Source organism: Ambystoma mexicanum, chromosome 1q, assembly GCF_040938575.1.
Source record: "Ambystoma mexicanum isolate Mex_15411 chromosome 1q, UKY_AmexF1_1, whole genome shotgun sequence".
Taxonomy (NCBI): Eukaryota; Metazoa; Chordata; class Amphibia; order Caudata; family Ambystomatidae; genus Ambystoma; species Ambystoma mexicanum.
The window spans coordinates 389,871,977-389,892,519 of NC_090922.1; the positions used below are offsets into that span (position 1 = coordinate 389,871,977).

General features: G+C 50.8%; 1 protein-coding gene across 7 annotated transcripts in view; it reads left to right on the forward strand.

Moving 5' to 3' along the window:
• Nucleotides 1-20,543, forward strand: part of CHD9 (chromodomain helicase DNA binding protein 9) — a 3,201,601-nt gene that overhangs the window by 3,086,998 nt on the left and 94,060 nt on the right. For all 7 annotated transcript variants that reach the window (XM_069639523.1, XM_069639522.1, XM_069639526.1 and 4 more), the window contains one exon: nucleotides 10,459-10,587. In XM_069639523.1, coding sequence (XP_069495624.1) covers nucleotides 10,459-10,587 — 129 coding nt within the window. The remainder of the gene's footprint in view (nucleotides 1-10,458; nucleotides 10,588-20,543) is intronic.

Sequence of the window (20,543 nt, forward strand, 5' to 3'; positions counted from 1 at the left end):
GAAATTCTCGGCAGAGGGCGCTGTGCGTCGATGGCGTCGAGTAGATGTCCCTCGAAGGCCTCCGTCAAGGGTGACGTCATTGGGTGTACAAGTAGCACGTGCGGCGCCCGTTGGCCGCATTTCTATTTTTCCGCGGAACGTGTTGCTTCGGAGACTCGGCGCACCTCATTGCTATTTTCTACTACGCAATTCCATTCTTCATAAAAACCATCAAAGATGTCCTCTTCCTCGACCCCAACTACTCCTCATTCAGGTTTTAAGAAGTACAAGGAGTGCAGTTCTAAGATGTCAATCACAAACCCGCATCGATGGTGCCTGTGGTGCCTGGGAGAAGACCACAACGCCTGCGAGAGAGGAAGGGGAAATTGCAGGTGGGTCGTAAATCTAAACCCGACTGATCCTTGACCGTCGAGGCGAGAGTTCATTCCACTCGACGCAAAAGGAAGGAAGGAAGAAACGTCGAGAACCCGAAGTGGCTCCCGCCACTCGTCTTTGACAAAAAGATCGAAGAAACAACACCGCCATTCACCAGCTTCATCGTCGTCAGACGACTCCCCAAGTAAGTTTAGGTGCTCCACTAAACATTATTCTTCCGAAGAGTGGGAAGCATTTAGTTTAAAAAGTGTTTGAGAAGGCCAAGCCTTGGTCTGCGTCTTCCTCGGAATTCGGCCGAGAGCGTTCCCATACCGACACTCGTGTGCCCTCAAGCCCGGGTGATCGAAGGAGAACCGATCATGAGCCCTCTTGTTCTCTGATAAAGAAAAGTCATTCGAGCCAGGACGTGTGCGTGAGGTTTGCGACACCGTCCAAAGCTCTGCACACTCTTAAGGTGAAATCCTCGAAGTTCGTCATCGAAACCTCGACGCCTTCAACGCCATTTCCACCTTCTGCGCCATTTTCATTGATGCCATCGACCCCTGTGTCGACGTCGACACCGAAGCCATCGGCGCCGAAGGTTCCTAAGGTCCCAACTCAGTCTTCTGAGCATGTTGCAGCAAAATAAAAAGCTGCTAAAACAAAACCTTCCACAAAAAAGATCTTTCACTCCTTTGCCCAGAAAGGAATTCTTTAAATCTTCATCTTCAATTTTTGAAGAACAGGAAAGATCTGAGGATGAGGAGGTTCTACCAGGGAAACATTCCTTGACGATTCCAGATCCACTCCTACAGCAGGAGATATTAACTCTGCTAGAGAAAGGTGCTATAGAACCAGTACCTGTAGCAGAGAGGAACAAGGGTTGGTATTCCCCACATGTTTTGATCCCCAAAAAGGATGGAGGACTGAGACCCATCTTGGACTTGAGGTACTTTAACAAGTTCCTCAGGAAGGACAAGTTCAAGATGGTCATTCTTTCTCAGATCCTTCAGACCCTTCAAACTTAAGGATTGGTTTGCGTCATTCGACCTTCACAATGCTTATTTTTATGTCCCTATCCATCTCGAGCACAGAAAATACCTGAGGTATGCAGTTTTGAGTCCTGCCATTCAGGTTGACCTCTGCCCCAAGGGTCTTCACCAAACTGATGGTGGTGGTAGCAGCGTAGCTCAGGAGAGGGGGAATTCATGTCTGCCCCTACCTGAATGATTGGCTGATCAGGGCGCATTCTCCCGAGCAAGCCCTGTATCATCTGAAAGTCACCTGCCACTCCCGTCACAGACTGGGCTTCTCCCTCAATTTCAAGAAGTCACAGATGACACCTTCCCAGCAGCTCCAGTATATCGGAGCTGTATTAGACACATCCTTGGGAAAGAGCTTGCCACCCAAGACAAGGGCTCAAGACATTCTTCAGATGGTCTCCAAATTTCAGAATGCCCAGAATCTTCCGGCCTACGATTTCTTGAGGTTGCTCGGCCTCATGGCATCCTGCATTTTTCTGGTGCCAAAGGCACGCCTGAGGATGAGATCCCTTCAATGGGCTCTAAAAGCTCAGTGGTCCCAGTTCTCAGGAAAGATGACGGACCTACTTCAGGTTCCAAGCAGGGTCGCACAGGATCTTCTGTGGTGGACCTGCGAGGACAACATTCTGAAGGGAGAATATTTTTGCCAGCCATGGCCGGAGATTACACTAGTGACGGATGCCTCACTCATGGGGTGGGGAGCCCATGCCAACGGTCTGACAATCAGCGGTCGTTGGTCTCCATTGGAGTCCAAACTACACATCAACCCTTTGGAGCTGAGGGCAATCATACTAGCGTTGAAAGCCTTCCTGCCCTCTGTACGGGGAAAGAATGTCCTGATAATGCCGGACAACACAGTGGCTATGCATTACCTCAACAAAAGAGGATGTGTAGGGTCTCTACCACTGTGCAGAGAGGCAATTCAGCTCTGGTACAGGGCAATTCAAGAAGGACTCTCCTTATCGACAGTTCACCGGGATAAACCGGAAGTGCGAAAGGTATTGCTCAATGGAATTTCCTCACAGAAGAGCTCTAGGAGATGCGTTCGTGGTGGATTGGGATTTCCCACTACTATAAGCGTTCTCTCCGATCCCCGTCATTCCTCAAGTCATCAGGAGGTTGAGACGGTTCTGAAACCGCATGATCCTAATTACCCCGGTTTGGGCCAGAAGAACGTGGTACCCAGACCTTCTGGACATGTCCATCTTTTCAACGCGTCTCCCGCCCAGAGAGAATCTTCTCCATCCAGAGGTCAACACTCTCAACCTTCACTCTTGGTTTCTGAAAGGCTGAGATACAAGGATTGGTACCTCCCGGATGACGTCATGGAGGTGTTGCTTTCAGCAAGTAGGCCAGCAACAAAATCTCTGTACCATTGCCGTTGGAACAGGTTTTGTGACTGTTGCAATGAAAAGAATGTTGATCCTTTTCTATGTTCAACTCCAAAGGTGTTATCTTTCCTCTTATCATTGGCACACAAAGGTCTCCATGTTGGGACCATAAAAGGTTACCTAGCAGCGCTTTCCACCTTCAAGCGCTCTTCTGAGCAGTGTTCCTACTTTCAAATTCCCTTGGTGATTCAATTCCTAAAAGGGCTCACTAAGGTGTTCCCACCTTCTTCTTTTCAAGTTCCAGTTTGGGACCTTAATCTGGTTCTAAAGTTTTTGATCTGTGCCCCATTTGAACCTTTGCACACATGCCCATTGAGGTTGCTAACCTTCAAGACCATTTTATTGGTCACATTAACATCTGCATGTAGAGTGAGCGAGTTGCAGGCACTATCTTCCAGGCCACCCTATGCTGTGTTCCACAAGGATAGGGTTGTGGTGAGGGGAAACCCTCCTTCTTACCTAAAGTCGTGTCTGATTTCCATTTGAATCAGAAAATCATTCTGCCGACGTTCTATCCTACGCTGCATACCAGGAAAGACTCCACAGGCTGGGCCCTAGAAGAGCTTTAAGCTTTTATATTTCTAGGCTCTACAAGCTCAGAGTTGATGATCAACTCTTTATTGGGTATACCGGAAGGAAATTGGGTCAAGTGGTTTCAAAGCAGTCCCTGTCAAGATGGATTGTACTTTGCATTTCAGAATGATACAGGTTGGCTGGTAAGGACCCGCCAAAAGGCTTGAGAGCCCACTCGACCAGGGCTATAGCCTCTTCGACGGCCCTTCAAAGGGGTGTCCCTATTATATCAATTTGTGATGCAGCAACGTGGTCTTCAATGCATACTTTCACAAAGTATTATAGTTTAGACGCTTCCCACTCTCAGGAAGTCGCCTTTGGTAAGGCTGTACTATATTCAGCATTGTAAAATACTATCAATCCCAAGATTCTACTCCCTCCACCAAATTCCTTATACTGAGGAATACGTTGGAGGACACAATCCATTCGAAGAACAAGTTACTTACCAACTGGTAACGTTCTTTTGACTGGATGTTCCTCCACCTATTCCTCATCGCTCTGCCATCCTACCCCTCTGTAGAATTTCCTATGTTGTTACTACTTCAGCTCTTGCAGGGCTGCCTAATGTCTGCCTACACTAACAACCAACACGAACAGGAGGGAAAACCAGAACTGAGGCCAACTGGTGCCACGCGTGCTTCTTGTACACTTGATGATGTCACGACGGAGGCCTTCGAGGGACATCGACTCGACGGCATCAACGCACTGCGCCCTCTGCCGAGAAATGTTTGCGATCAAAGATGAGGAATACATTGGAGGAACATCCAGTCGAAAGAACGTTCCCAGTTGGTAAGTAATTGTTCTTCTCTGGAAGGTTGGGGAGCTCACACCGGACAGATGCACACTGAGGCCTCTGGCTGCCAGAAGTAAAGACACTTCACATCAAAATTCTGCCTGCCATAGTTGAGGGGCAAGGTGGTGAGGCTCTTCACGGACAACACCACCACCATGTTCTACATCAGGACGCTCTCTCCAGCACTCTCCAAGGAGGCCCAGGATCTGTGGCACTGAGCCATTCGTCAGGACATGTTTCTCATCCATTTTCACCTGGCGGGCACCAAGAACACCATTGCTCAGCAGGGAGCTACATTCTTCCCACGCGTGGGAGCTTCATCAGGACCAGGTGGATCTTCTATTCCACGATCAGGGTCAACCCCAGATCGACTTTTTCATGGCGGCGACGCATTCCAAGTGTCAGAAGTACGCCAGCAGGTTCCTGCAGCCGAGGAGCATGGGGGATGCATTCTCGTTCCCATGGGAGGGACTTGTCCTATACGCTTTTCCTCCGTTCCCACTCCTGCTATGAGTGATCAGCACACACAGACAGTGACACTATAGGATGATACTCATCGCTCCTCTGTGGCTGCAGCAAATCTGGTATCCAGACCTGCCATGTCTGTCGGTGGCTCTGTCCATCAGACTGCCACTACTTCCTGGCCTTCTCACCAGAGAGGGAGGGGCGATTCTGCATCATGACCCAGCATCACTGAACCTCATGGCCTGGCTGCTGCAGCTCTAGAGTTTGGGCATTATTCTTTACCTGTGGATTGTAAGGACATCTTGGCCAATGCCAGAGCCTCTTCAATGTTGACCACCACACAGAGAAATGCCACGGCCATAAGTGGAAGCATTTCTCTGTGTGGTGGTGGGCTCAGAAGTTTCCCCCTCTGCGTGTCACAGCCCTGCAAATCCTACCATACCTGCTTTCCTTGGCCAAGGCTGGACTGACCCATGCCTCTATCAAGGTGCACCTGGCCTCCATATCCCGTTACACCAGGGCACCGGGTAGGCCTTCCCTGTGGTCGCACCAACTTATCCAGGAGTTCCTCAAAGGACTCTTCAGGACATTTCTGCCGGTGACAGCTCCTGCACCAGCTTGGGTACTCAATGTGGTCTTGACAAAGCTCATGGGGGCGCCTTTGAGCTGATGCATCAGGCCCCGCTCAAGTTTCTATCATGGAATGTGGCTTTCCTCATGGCAATCCCCTCGGCCAGGAGGGTCGGGGAGATCCAGACCCTGTCTAGCAAGCAGCCATACTTGTCCTTCCACGCTCCAAGGGTGGTACTGCATACACACCCCTCCTTTATGCCAAAGGTGTTGTCAGAGTTCAACCTCTACGAGCCGTCTTCTTCCCGAAATCCAACATCACCATCGGAGAGGGCCTTGCATTTGCTGGACATTGATCGTGCCTTGAAGTTTTACGTGGCACTCACCAAGAGCTTTCAGGAGACTTCTCAACTCTTTGTCCATTTTGGACCTGTGAATCATGGAAAGGCCTTGTCTAAGGCTTCAATCTCCAGGTGGCTCGCCGGCTGTATCATGTACTGTCATCATGTGGCTAACAGGCAGCTACTGCGCTGGCCCGAGAGCCCACTCCACCAGAGCTATCGCAGCAACGACAGCGTTTCTCTGGTGTTCCTTGGGCTCGACATCTGCAGGGCTGCTACGTGGAGGTCCACGCACACCTTCACGAGGTTCAACTGCATCGACTGGGAGCCCCGGGTCGCCCAAGCGGTGCTACTCAACCTGCTCATTTGAGGTGAACCTGTTCCTGGGGTGAGTGTTTATTGATTTGGTTGAGCCTTGCCACCAGCCCTGGTTTTGTATATGTACTGCTGTTTGATCGGTATTCATGAGCATGTGAATCCATGCCAGACTCCATGCTGGAGGAGGTTTAAGTTTCTTAGCTGTAACTATTGTCCTTCGCATGGGTCTGGCATGGATTCACATGCAAACCCTCCTTCCATCCCCTCTGCGGCTCTTCATGGTTCATACTGCCACTCTACGTGCTTACCATACCTGAAGATGGCTGCCAGGGGTGGCTTTTAGGGAGAAGACTGTCATTGGATGGGGGCAGTATGACACAGAGGACAGTGATTGGTTTAGATGAGATATACAGTTCTAAAGCGAAAGTGACGACTGAGAATATTCATGAGCATATGAATCCATACCAGACCCATGCTGGAGAACAATAGTTACAGGTAAGTAATTTAAACCTTACCCACTCCCAGGGAAGGTGACTCTTGCTGATGACCAAGGCATGCCACTCTGCTTGCAAAACTCCCTATGGTGGGAGAGCAGAACCATGTCCTTTAGCCCCTGCAGTTGGTCTCACAGCAGATTTAGGGCCAGAACAGCCAGGATGCCTGTTTTCAATGCATCAAGCCAATTGAATTGCATTCAAGCTGTGTTCACCCCATTTAAACCAGAAATACACACCAGTTCTGCCTTTGACACTCATTTGAACTCCAAACCGCTGCTGCTGCTGCTGCACCTTCGGTACGCCGCTGCATTGTATCAGTTAGAGCATGTCACTCCACTGCGAACGACTTCAAACTGCCGCCGCTCGAAAATCGCATGGGACCATTGGGGTCCCAGGTTGATCGAACGCCCCCCCCCCTTTATGTGCACGTTGGATGATGTGCCCTCCTTCTCGGCACAACTTGCTCACTCAGGCGTGCAGGTGGACACATTCCGCACATATTTGGCAGCCATAGGGGCCTACAGAAATTCAGAGGGGGAGGTCTTCTCCTCTTCCAACCCGATAGTCCAGTGACATTTGGCGGGCTTCTCCAGGCTCTACCCACCCATCAAAAACCACACCCCGTGTGGGACCTCAATGTAGTGTTCGGCGCCTTGGCACACAAGCTGTTCGAGCCAATGCCGTCCGCAGACATCAGGCTGGTCACCATTAAGACAGCTGGGAGGAGGCGATCACAGGAGTGCGATGTGGGGAGTTCGATTTCAAGCTGTCTCTTTTTGCAGACGACATCCTGGTGTATCTGTCTGGGATTAATGACTCGCTGCCCTGGTTGTTAGAGTTGATACGTGGTTTTGGAAAGTTCTCCGGATTCAAAATCAATGTTTCTAAATCCTGTATTATGCCCATGGGGGGGTGTGACGAAGACATTAGGGGTAGAGTGGAGTTGTTTGGAATGCGAATAGAGAAAGTCAGTACCAGGTATCTTGGGGTTGTAATTCCCACAGACCTGAGTAAGGTTTTTGAGTTGAACTTTCCCCCGTTGTTGGCCAGAGTTTGTCGTGACTTGGATAGGTGGGCTCCACTGACGCTCTCTTGGTTTGGGCGAATGGTATCTGTGAAGATGAACGTGCTGCCTAGGCTTATCTATCTCTTCTCTTCTCTGCCTTGTGCTGTCCCGGACTCCTTCTTTCTATCGCTTCGGGCGAGACTCCTTCGCTTTGTGTGGGGTGGTAAGAGAGCTCGAATAAAGTTGGGTACGTTAACACTCCCAAAGGCGTTCGGGGGATTTGGTCTTCCTGACTTTAAGCTGTATTACAAAGCGGCCCAGTTGCGAGTCATGTGGGAGCACCTGCGAGATGACCTTAGGACATATTGGACCTACATTGAAGATGTGCACGTTCATCCCCACAAGGTTAGGGACTTGCTCTGGGCCCCTCCTCGCGCGCTGCCAGCTGCAGCTCGGTTCCACCCAATTCTAGCGGTTCTTTGGCGGTTATGGAGGCCTTGTAGGGATAACAAACTACTATCATCATAGCCCTCTCCCCTATCTTCCCTGTGGGGACCGCCGCTTGACTTGGGGGCCAGAGGGTTCCGAGGGACGCAGATGTGGTCGGACCAGGGGATGGAGAGGGCCGCGCAGCTTTTTGACCAGGGAGGCTTTATTGAATTTCCCCAGCTGTTGGAGCTACTTCCGGAAAAGCCACCCTCCATTTTTGATTTCCTACGACTCAAGGGTATTCTTACGCAGGCAGGGTGGGTGGCCTCCCTTTCCCGTAAGCTGACTGCTTTTGAAAAGATTTTTGTGCAGGCCAGCTCCAGAAAGAGATCCCTGTCGAAAATGTATAATGTGTTAATTACGGCGGACCTAGAGGGGAGGCAGGCGTTTAAGAGTGTATGGGAGGAGAGAATTGGCATAACCTTAGATGAGCGGGATTGGGACTCTGTTCTCCGGTCCGTCTTTAGGGGGAAGCTTTATACTGCAGCTATGGAGCATAACTTTAAAATTCTCCACTCTTGGCACCGTCCGCCCGCCTCTTTTTCTAAAATGTTTCCCGGAGTATCCCCTAAGTGTCCTCGGTGTGCCGGTAGAGGAACTTGGTTCCATATGTGGTGGGAGTGTCCGGTTATTCAGGTCTACTGGGCAGAGTTACTCAGTTGGATTAAAGGTATTCTGGGAACTTGTCCTGCCCTTCACCCCATGGAGATTTTACTGGGTGCCCCTAGGCCTGAATGTGAGGAAGGCCCCTTCCCCAGGGTAATCGGTGCGATGCTGAGGGCAGGGAGAATGGCTCTGGCCCAGAAGTGGAAAGGATCTCAGAGCCCAACGAAGACAGATTGGTTTCATAAACTTTTATCAATCTTCACTTATGAGAAGCTTACAGCAATTGTACATGACGACATGCCTTCTTTTTTGCAGGATTGGACTATCGTGCTTTTGAATACGGACTGTGCTGCATTGAGACTCTGAGGTCTGGGACCATGTACGGAGCTGGATGATGGGGGAGGGTGGGAGCAGATTGGCTAATGAACAAAGACGCCCGATGTTTGAGATTTGTTGGGGACCTTGCAGATAGAGCTAACCGGTTAGACAGCCATTAATTGTACCGAGTCGTGCTCCCAACCATGAGGTGCCTTTTGTTCTTTTGTCTTAGAACCCTGCGTAGCTCATTGTTTGGGGGTTGGGTGGGGCGGGGGGGGGACAGGGAGCGGGGGTTGGGGTGTTTTCTATTGTCCGGTTTGGACTTGTTCTTGAGTTGAATATATGTCGTCGTTGTTAATGGATAAATCCAATAAATACAAAGTGGAAAAAAAAAGACAGCTCTGTTGGTAGGCCTCCCCTCTGCTCGCAGAGTCAGCGAGATCCAGGCTCTGGTGGCCTCAGAACCCTATACTACTTTCCACAGGGACAAGGTGGTCCTGCGGACTCACCCGGCGTTCCTACCTAAGGTTCCCTCCGCTTTCCATCATGACGGGGAAACAGTCTTGCCCACTTTTTTCGCCGACACCAAGGGGGAGGCTCAGAGAGTCTTGCACTGTCTGGATGTCAGGCGCGCTCTAAAATTCTATCTGGACAGGACTAAGGGCTTCCGCAAGTCATACTCCCTCTTTGTCCTCTTTGGGGGATCCAGGCCCGGGTATCAGGCATCCAAGGCTTCCATTGCACGTGGATGGTTGCGGCCATCAAAGAGGCCTATGAGGGGCGGCACAAGCCGCTGCCAGCTAACATGCACGTGCACTCTGTCAGGGCCACGGCCATCGCATTCCAGCAGCAGGTTCCACGGCAAGTCATAAGCAGGGCGGCCACCTGGGCCACCCCTTCGGCTTTCTGTAAGCATTACTGTTTGGACGCTGGCTCTAAGTCAGACGTGGCCTTCGGACAGGCGGTTCTAAGGAACTTATTTGCTTAAGGAGGGTCTCCTCTCCACTCTGGGGCTACTTTCAGTTTTAATCGCCCATGCAGTATGGAGGAAAGGGGATGGGACATAAGAGTAATTATAAGTTACTCAACGTAGTGACAAACATACTCTTAGTCTACATTTCCTCCATACGTCCCTCTGTCCTCCCCCCTAATAATACTGGTGTCATTAGGCAATGTTAAATATTGTAGACGCGTCAATGGGGACTGAGTTGTGGCGCCGGGGGCGGTGACAGGGTAGCACATGCTCCCAGGGCCGCACCCCTGTGTGCATCTAAATTTAAAGGGGCAGAAGGTTTTTCTGGTGAAAAAGGTTCTGTCTCCTATCCCTGGGAAGGGAGGCCCATGCAGTATGGAGGAAAGGGGACTGTCTAAGAATACGTTAGTCACTACGGTGAGTAACTTATAAGATTCATTCAAAGGAGATTTCTTATAAACTGCCATTAATAGAATAGCTTTAGTGACTGCGTTGTAACAGAGGGGTTACATTAACACTTACCTAACATTTGTTTAAAAGTCTGCTATCACTAGAGAAGTAAGATGCAAGGTCTACAGAATGTTTAATTTTCTCTGTATAAAAACCCAGACAATCATTCTGAATCGAAAAGTTTGAAATTAAATGTTATTGGTATGGTTTAATTTGACATCTTTCCACTTGTTTCTCTGCTACATTCTACCTTTTCTTTTTCTAATATTAGAAAACACAACTTCATGATGGAAGGCCGAAACAAAAAAGGCATCGCTGCAGGAACCCTAATAAGCTGGACGTGAATAGTCTGACTGGGGAAGAGCGTGTTCAACTAATAAACAGAAGGAATGCTAGAAAGGTATAGTGATTACCATTTTTTTAAAATTTAAGATGTCCTACTTTAGCAATGCCCGCTGGACTTTTGATGAAAGGGAAATCTCTCAACTTTGACATACTCAATCTGTGAATCCTTTCAGATTAATTTAAAATGCAAGGCTGCAGCTTGTCTTTCACAGTCTAAACATTTGTTTCACCAATGAGGCATCTATTCATTTATTTTTTGGTCATTTGTAACATACTCCTGCAAGACTGAAATTCTCTTCAGAACACTTGAGACAAGAGGCTGGGTAAGAACATGTTGTCAGGTATGGTGTGGTAAGGGGGCAGGTAAATTCAAGGAGTAGTTGAGCTGAGGTTTGAGATACAAGGTAAAAAAGAAAATGTGGGTTTTAAAATTTCTTTCAAATATGGAGTAAATATATTGGAAGGCAGTAAGAGTCTTGCTGGAATATGAAGTTTGTACCCAAAAGTGACTCGGAATGCCTGAATTGTTACAGCAAAGAAAAGAAAACTGGAAGAAAATAAGTTCCTGAGATGCTATTTGTTGATTTAGACTTGCAAGTAGGAGGGACTATTGTGGATTATTCTTTGGGTGAAGCTAAGGATCTTAAATGGGTTATAATCCTAAATAGGTGAATATTTTTCATAGCCTTTACAGTATGATTGTTCAGGATTAAAATGATCTTGGCATCCTTGTTCTGGTTGGCTAAGAACCTGGCTGTGGTAGATTAGGGGAGTTCTATATTGAGGGAGTTAGTCCAGCTATGATGATGGAGTCTTGTTTACTGATGTTAAAAGGTGATATTGTCAGTTGGGGCATGTAGATTTGGCTGATTTAGCTCTGTGATGTGTGAGGGGGCAGAAATGTAATTCAGAAAACATTGTAAGGATTTTTCAACAAATGTAATTTTATTATTTTAAAAAGGTCGGATAAACGCCTCACTTTCTCTACCCTGATGAGGATTTCCCTGCCTGAAATAACTAAAGGAAACACTTGGATATCTGTCCTTCACACTCATACATCCAACAAATAGATTAGGAAATACATGGCAGTTCAAAACAATAATGATTGGATTTGGATTGTAACAACAGTCTCTTAACACCTGGGTGAATTTGCCTTCCCCAGATTCCTGCTTCACATTTCAAGAAAAGAAAGGAAGGAAATTCTGGTTTGCAACAAGATTCCAACACAGTTATTTGCACCTTCGATTGATAAATAGAAAATTCCATCAAAGTGCTTGTCAACTTCAATTTGTCAACAGAAAGTTTCAACACTCCATTGATTCAACAAAGAAAGCAGAATACTTTGCTTCTCCTTGTCTGATTTAACCTCTTTAGACAAAGGGCAACTTCTCAGTTCATCAATAACAAAATGATTGTCTTGGTCAGCCTGATTTGCCACAACTGATAAGTGCTAAAGAAATACAACTTCTTTGTAATATCTTTGCACAGCTCTTTCTTCAGAAATACAAGCAACATAAATTGTCTGCATCAGGCCCACTTTGTATCACTTCTTCAACTTCCACCTGGTCTACTCCCATGCCAGGACTATTCCTCCAAAGGTTTACCATCTGGGTACACTCCCCTGCCCAATCAGTGTTTCAAAACAAGTGCTGTTATGGGTAAGATCAACTGACACAAGATTCACAACAGCTTCACAATATTCAACAGTTGGCAACTCCTCGAGGAAAATAAGATTCACATTAGTGCTCTTTAATACTATTCTGAAAATAATGCTCCTCTCCTTCTGAATATCCTTTTCCAGAAGGGCAGATTTTTTACCACTCTTGCTTCCCAACTGCACGAGTTACCAAATACTGACAAGCCTAGGGTCTTATTCTGCAGCTCCCTAGACTTTGACAATGTGAGTTAATACCAGCTTGTACCATCTATTGTAACAAGTATGGGTAACAAGTCTCACCACTTATGAATCTTTGATTAGCCCCGTTCTGCTGTTGGCAGTATCTGTTGTATTGTATTTGCCTTGGCTTTTAGCTTGGGCAATGCTTGTGGGTGTTATTTCTTAACAATATCACCCCATCAGTTTGCTGGGTTTTTCATTTTTTTATTTGTTTTTATTGATTTATTGGGTATTTATAATGCCCCTATACACACTGTGTACACAAGTTTAAAGTGACAGTCTTTTGGTTTTGTTACAAATGGTTTTTGCTGCTGTTTAATAGTTCGGTATTCAAAATTATCTTGAGCACCACTTTAACTCATACGCGAGTGCTGCGGTCACTGCTTTTTTCAATAGCTCGGTATTCAAAAAGGATTTCTGAACTACTTTCACTCATATGCGAGTGCTGCTTACTCGACAAACACCTGCCTGGAACACACGAGCGGTTGCAGAGAGCTCCGGGTTCACTACCAGCTTGTGAATTCACTGGGTAAGACATGCGCCTCTGAACCCCTCGTCTCTTGCAGGACTTCTGCTTCTATGGCTCCACATGACCCAGCAAACTGCTTCTTCTAGCCTGCCTTCGCTCACGCCACCTACAACAGGAGCTTCTCTGGTGCACGCCAGCCACCAGTGTCGGTCGCTAGGCTGGGTACACGTCAGCAACCTGAGCCCACCTTCTGGGAAGGAAAACTTCCCTCGCTTCCGCTTCCCGCTGCGCAGCCTCTGCGCTTCAGTAGTTGGGTGTCATGATGCCTGCCCCCGGAGCACCAGGCCAGGCCCAGCACCCCCGGAAGCAGGCATCATGCCCTCGGGTAAAGGCCCAGCGGCCCCTTATAGGGGCTCTTTGGACTCAGTCCTGGCGCCTTTGGTGCCAGGCTCATATTGGACATCAGTCCTGGCGCCATAGGCGCCAGGCTCATAAAGGGAGGTGTTTGGTGCACTTAGCTGATGCAGACCATGCTGCACGCTTCAGGCCTCCCTGTGACCTGAAAGGGACCATTTTTTCATAGGGACTATTTTTTCACGCAGGAGTGGCCAGGGAAGGATACATACCTATTTGGGGAAGGATACATACCTGGGACTTCTTTGGAGGCTATTTAAGCCACGCCCAGACAGCAGCTCATGCTTCGCGTTGTTCTGCATTCCAGCAGCTGAACGCTCACCGTGTCTGCTCCTGCTCCTGGACTCCAGCCACGCCCGCCTCCAACCTGGAACTCCTGTTAGGAAAGAAGAGAAGAGAAAGGTGAAAACCACTAACTATTTCAAACTTCTAACCTGCATCTGGAATCTTCATTCCAGCATCCCTGAAGGAGGACTTCCATTTAAAAGCATCACGTTGCTCGCTGCAGCGCGCTCTTCACTCACCTGTCCTCGAGACATCTCCCGGCTCCCTCGCAGCTGTCAGCACATGTCGCCACATCTCTGCGCCTAGGGGAGAGAAGAAGAAACAAAAGGTGAGCAAAGGGAACACCAGAGGAAAGCCTAATTTACAGCCATAATACTTACCAGCTTTTCTTGGTGTCATCCGATATTTCGGGTCGGCGCCGCTCCGTTGGCAGGTACCGCACCCCGGCCCCTATGGGGAAAGGACAAAAGACATTATTTCGAAATGATAAAGACATTTAGAGGAATCGCCCTCACTAACTCACCTGAGTTTACCATCAGCAATTAACCCCTTCAACGCATCGTCTTCATTCTGCATCTGAAATAAAGGACAGATCACAAGTTAGGAAGACAACATAAGAGGGGGCTCACTCTTGAACTTTTGAATCTTCATACTTACGGCGTTTCGCTCAGAAAAGTCATGAGGATTTTGCCAGCGCCATTCTGAAAACCAGTGAAGTAACTGGACTAACGTGCGCCTCTGCACCAGACGCAGGATGGAGAGTTCATCCTTCCAAACCATAAGGTGAGCTTAAACCGGGGGTTTGGAGGAGGAAGTTAGAGGAGTACGAAGGGGAACAAGAGGGGACTCAAGCACACTATTCTGCAGACGGTTAATTCCCTTTCTCATCTGCAGAAGGATATTCCTACGGGCCAGTCAAGCAAGATTTGGGGAACCAGTTCAATCGGTGTTCCGGGCTCTGCGCATCACACTTGAAGAGGCCACAGCAATCCAGACTAGACCTGCGCCTCCGTGGGAACCAGGTGAGCGTTACATTGGGTGACCCAGACCCTCTTTGATGCTTTAAATGCCATATGGAGAGACGGGGCCCAATAGTCCTTGTCCTACCCCTTCACTGTATGTTTTTTCTGTTTTCTGCTACTGAGGTCCAGCCTGGACGTCTGGCAGTGCAGCTCTTCATGTTTTCCATTTGGTGAACACCACCCATGGGGATACCCTTATGCCTTCATGAATGTCCTTCTGCGTTATTGGTTGACTGAGCCTAGCTCAGCCTGAGTGAATGGGGACCAAATGTGTATTATAACAGGGGACCGCTCCCTCACCAATTTGTTCAGAAGCTGAAGTCGAAGCTGAAGCAAGGAGAAGCTGTATCTTGAAGCCCAGCTGACGGAGAAGTCTGCTGCTGAATTTTCTCTGTGTAATCCAAAAGCTGCTATGTTCTTCCAAGAACTGATCCAGAGAGGACCTGCAAAGGAGACGTTTCCCCGAGCTAAGAGGGACCATTGTGCAACCTGCTGCTCTTCATCAGAAGTACACTGGAAGCCATTCCTGTGTACCTGCTGTCTGGAGAAGGGATCTTCATGAGTCCTGAAGAGGAGTACCCAGGCATCTTGAGTCAAAGAAGTCCATTGGTGTCACCCAGCGTCTGGAGGGGCGTTTGGGAACGCTGGAAGCCCGTTGCTGTCTACCACCCAGAAGAGGGGGTACCCTGGCATAGTGCTGCTTGTCACTTGGAACTGCGAAAGTTCCAATTGCCAAAGACTTCTTCAAGGGACATCCTTGCCATCATCACTGACCACAGAATCCGACAAAGATGTCCTGAGGGTCCAGGCCTGGTGAGGACCTGTGGTTCACTCCAGTGGTTGAGTCCAGGTCACCATAAGCCGTCCAGAGGTCTGTGCTGCGGCTGCAGCACCGAAGAACCGAAAGTCAAAAACCGCGATATTCCAAAACCTGACACCAAAAGTGACCTATGCACCCGTCGCCACCAGAACTCATCGAAGTTCTCCAGCATGGGGTCTGGCATGGATTCACATGCTCATGAATATTCGCCGTCGTCAGGCTGGGAATCCTTGGTAAAAAAAAAAATCAGTATCAGTTTTGTTTCTGATCTGTCTTTCTTAGTAGTAACCAATCACTGATCTCTGGGTCATACTGCCCCCAGCCAATGATTGCCCTCTCCATAAGCCCCTCCCCTGGCAGCCATCCTCAGATTTTTACCGCACGCTCAAGTGTTGGGAGTCCTCGTGTTTAGCTCTCGAGCTTTTTTGCTGCGTTTTCACGCTTTTTCAAAGAGATTTTCTCATTTTTCGGTCAAATAGAGCCTCAAGCTCCACCGTGTCTACATCCGATCAACGGGGACCCGTTTCGAATTTTCTACGTCCCTCAAGGGTGAAGTTTTCATTGAGTTAGCCTTCTTGGAGGAGTCCAGAAGTTTCTGCGGCCTACCCGGACATGGCCCAGGAGAAAGGAAGCTCGACGCCTGGAAAGCTGTTCAGGGTTTGCCCTGGATGCCAGCTGCAGAATGTGTTAAAGGAGGACGAGCACTCGAAATGTCTCTACTGCCTTCATGAGGACAAAACGCACGTGGAGAAGGACTGTGCGTTTTACGGGAACATGTCGGAACGGACCATCAGGGACCGACACCTTCGTCTCTCCAACTGTCTGGAAGGAAAGAGCCCGTCAGGTGAGAAGAAGTAGTAGTCGTCTGAGCGGTCTTATAAGTCCTGTGAGGGCACCCCGGCGACAGGGGCCCAACAGAAGGCAAAGCACCGCGAGTACGCGGGCACCGGAAGCGCCGAACGGTCGGGCTCCTCGGCTGCCAGGCAGGGCGCATCCTCTCCAGCACCATCAACCACGGGCCAACGCTCTGGCTTAGGGAAGAGGAAGGCCGAGAACCCGGCGAAGCTTCTGGAGAGGCCCCGGTCGAGCTCGACGGATCCAGCCGAGGGGGAGCGAGACGGTGACCCTCCCCCCCACAGGCCCACAGAAGGTGGTGAAGGCCTCGATTCACCCGGCCAAGGCCTCTATCGAGGAAGTCGCGGCGGCCCGGGCGCAGCCTGAGGAGGCTACACCAGTGTAGGCGACCTCGGGCCCAGAGTTTCCCTGCCACCACGGAGGGAAGCCTCTTTCAGGCCCATCGAGAAGAACCCTGTGAAAACCCTGGCGTAAAAAGAGGGGGGGAGCCGGTGGCCATTGTGGACACGGACACAGCCTCCGAGGAGGAACTGGTTGAAGTCTTGGAGGGCCTCGACGAGGCCCAGTCCCACGGGAGGGATCCCGACGAAGGTGCCGGCGAGGTTCCTAGTCAACCGTCGCGCCCATCACTTCCGGAGCCGCAGGACAACTCGGCAGCCATTTTGTTGGCAATACAATCCTTATGTTCGTAGATAAGGACGCAATTGCCCCTACCACTGACGGAGGAGCCGGAACCAGGCCCGACGGAGGAGCCAGAGCCACGCCCGTCGGGAAGTCCCCCAAACAAGAGAAGACGGACCCATCCAGCCCCGCCTTTTAAGCCCTCGCGGCCTGCTCAGCCTTTGCCCATGTACCCCGTACCTGGGGATGACACGGGAACGCACACGCCCATGACTGGTACGGATGATGACGGCGGCGACGATGGGACGGAGCTCCCATCGCCTCCACCCCGGGCCTCCCCGCCCGACGAGATTGGGTCTTTCCACGCTATGATCGCCAGGGCATCTGAGCTTTTTCAACTCTGCCCTGAAGAGAAGAAGGAAGGTTTCCTTTACCAACGGTGTGAGGCCAAGTGGAAGATAGTCCTCGCCGTGCCTCTGTTGGATGACATCTGGGACGAGGGTCTCACCCTTCTCAAGAACCCGTCTACGACGCCTGCCAAGAGGGATGGGTACGAGAAGTGGTACCGGGTCCCTGACACGGCATCTTTGTGCCTTAGGGTGCAACCGACCCCTGACTCGGTCGTCTCAGCGGCGGCCAAGAAGAAAGCGGGGGGCATCGGCCTCGACATCAACTTCCCCGCCGGACGGCGAAGGAAAGAAGCTGGATGCAATGGGACGACGAGTTATCTCGTCAGCGGCAACAACGATTAAGGCGGCCAACGACCCTCGCGATCGTAGCCCGCTACAACAGGGAGTTATGGTACAAGATCGCCCCCCTGTTGGACTTCCTACCGGACGACAAGAGGGCTGAGGCCCTGGTGATCTTGCAAGAAGGTGAGATTGCGTCGGACCACGCCATAACGGTGGCAACGGACATTGCTGACACCGGTTTCCACCAGCTAGGCAACGGCGTTTGCCTCAGACGACGAGGGTGGCTCAAGGCGATGGATTTCCGCCAGGATGTACAAGCCAAGGTTTTGGACATGCCGTTCGACGGGAACAACCTGTTTGGGAAAACAGTGGATGAGTCCCTCCAACCCATCAAGGTGGACACGGAGACAGCCAAGGCCCTGGGAGTTCTCCAGCAACGAAGGCTGTCCTTTCCGAGCTCCAGAGGCAAGCAGGGTGCCTCCAAGAGATTCGGCAGTGGCTCCTCTACGTACCACCAAGCGGCCCGCTCCACGTCGCAGGAAGCCTATAGAGGACGAGGCAAGTCGGGTGGATCTCGCCATCGTCGCCAGGGAGGCCAAGGCAGCAAGGCGTCCTCCAAGCAAGATTGAACCAACCGTGGCGTCGGGCCCCCACCGAAGCACCCCGGTGGGAGGCCGGCTGGCGAAGTTCGTCAGCGTGTAGGAGTCCATCTCCACTGATGGTTGGGTGCTGGACGCCCTGACCCGGGGGCATGCATTCGAATTTCTAAAAAAGTGCCCCCGTATTCCTCCCGTGGCCAGGAAAGAAAACCACATCCCTCAACTGCTGTTGGAGGTAAGGGCGATGCTCAAGAAAGGTGCCATGGAGCTCATCCCAAAGAGGCTCTGGGGCTCCGGAGTATACTCAAGGTACTTCCTCGTGCAAAAGAAGACAGGAGGGTGGCGACCCATCCTAGACCTGCGACGACTGAACAAGTACATCAAGGCACAGAAGTTCCGGATGGTCACCCTCCAGCACATGCTGGGACAGCTGGAGGATGGCGATTTCCTGTCGTCGTTGGATTTAGAGGATGCATACTTTCACATTCCCATTCTAAAAGGGCACCGGAAGTTGCTCAGGTTTGTGGTCCAAGGGCGGCACTACCAGTTCAAGGCCCTCCCGTTCAGATTGAAGTCGGCACCCAGGGTTTTCACCAAGTGCCTCGCTCCAGTGGTGGTGCGGGTGCGCCTGCAGGGGATCCACGTCTACCCCTACCTGGACGATTGTCTCATCCGCGCAAGGACAAGGGAGCTCGCCGTAGAACACACAGCGAAGACCATCCAGCTGCTCACGGACCTCGGGTTCTCCATCAACTTCCCCAAGTCCCACCTGTCCCCTCTCAAGTCGCACTGTTTCTGGGAGCCAAGCTCGACACAGTGGCGCATCTGGTCTCGCCGTCGGAGGAAAGGACAAAGGCCATCCTAGGCAAGGTGCAGCGTCTGCTGGCCACGGACGTGGCCAGAGTGAGGTCCATCAGGTCCCTCCTCTGGATGATGTCCTCTTGCATTTATCTCGTGTGCCTGTGCATATCGAGGAGTCCCCCCCACCACCCTTCTCACCTGAGTTCGATCCTTGCTGGATTTCTTGATCGATGCCTTCTTGGAGACTGATCGAGTCTTGAATAAGGCTGCACAAGTCTCTTCTGACTCCAGCGTGCGTTCAAAGTTCCGGGATGCAAGGATCCAGGAATCTGGGAAATTTACAGAGTGCGCTACTAGCACACGAGTCCAGGAATCAAGAAAGGAAGGAAAGGGACTAGGAATGGGGTAGGCTGGAAGAAGCAAGGGAAACAATACCGCAAGCTAAATAGAACACGCTACGTCCAAGGTGTAGAGCGAGGAAGGTTTTTCACAGTGGACGGCCATGTTGGAAGTACAAGGGAGTGTAAGTCCCGTTGAGACAAGGACCAGGAAGTCCAAAAGGGGCGTGTTCTGAAGTTCATGACAGTGCAGGCTTCGGATGCGCCCTCTACAGGAGTTCCTCGACGCCCGCTGGAATCAAAATGACGGGCAGCTTCAAGGATAGGATCCTTCTCAACGAGACCTTCCGACGAGCGATCCGGTGGTGGCGCACCCGCGCTCATCTTGCGGCGGGGACAGACTTTGCGACCCCGGCCCACCCGGCGACGGTGATGACGAGATGCCTCCCTGTAGGGGTGGGGAGCCCACACCGGAGATCATCACGCGAGAGGCCTTTGGCTCCCGGAGGAGAAGCCGCTCCACATCAACATCATGGAGCTCTGGGCAGTGTTCTGGGCCCTCAAGTCTTTTCTCCCGTCCCTCAAGGGCAAGGTGGTGAGGATCTTCACAGACAACACCACCACCATGTTCTACATCCGGAAGCAGGGCGGAACCAGACCCTATCCAAGGAAGCCCAGGACCTGTGGCATTGGGCCATTGCTCAAGGGATGTTGCCGGTGCCGTTTCATCTGGCAGGGATAAAAAACACCATCGCCAACTCACTCAGCAGAGAGCTACGCTCGTGCCACGAGTGGGAACTACGCCAGGATCAAGTGAACCAACTCTTTCAGCGATGGGGCAAACCCCAGATCGACCTGTTCGCGACAGCGACAAACTCCAGAGGTTCGCCAGCAGGTTTCCCCCACCGAGGAGCATGGGCGATGCTTTCTCGTTCCCCTGGGACGGCCTGTTCCTATTTGCGTTTCCTCCGTTGCCGTTGCTGCTCTGACTCATGAACCAGCTCAAGAGGTCCCGGTGCAGAATGATCCTCGTCGCACCGGCGTGGCCGAGACAGATCTGGTTCCCGGACCTTCTGGACTTGTCAGCATCCCCACCAGTCAAGCTGTCGACGGACGCAGATCTTCTCTTCAGAGAAGGAGGCGCCATCCTTCTAAACGACCCGGAGTCGCTGAACTTGCAGGCCTGGCTCCTGCAGCA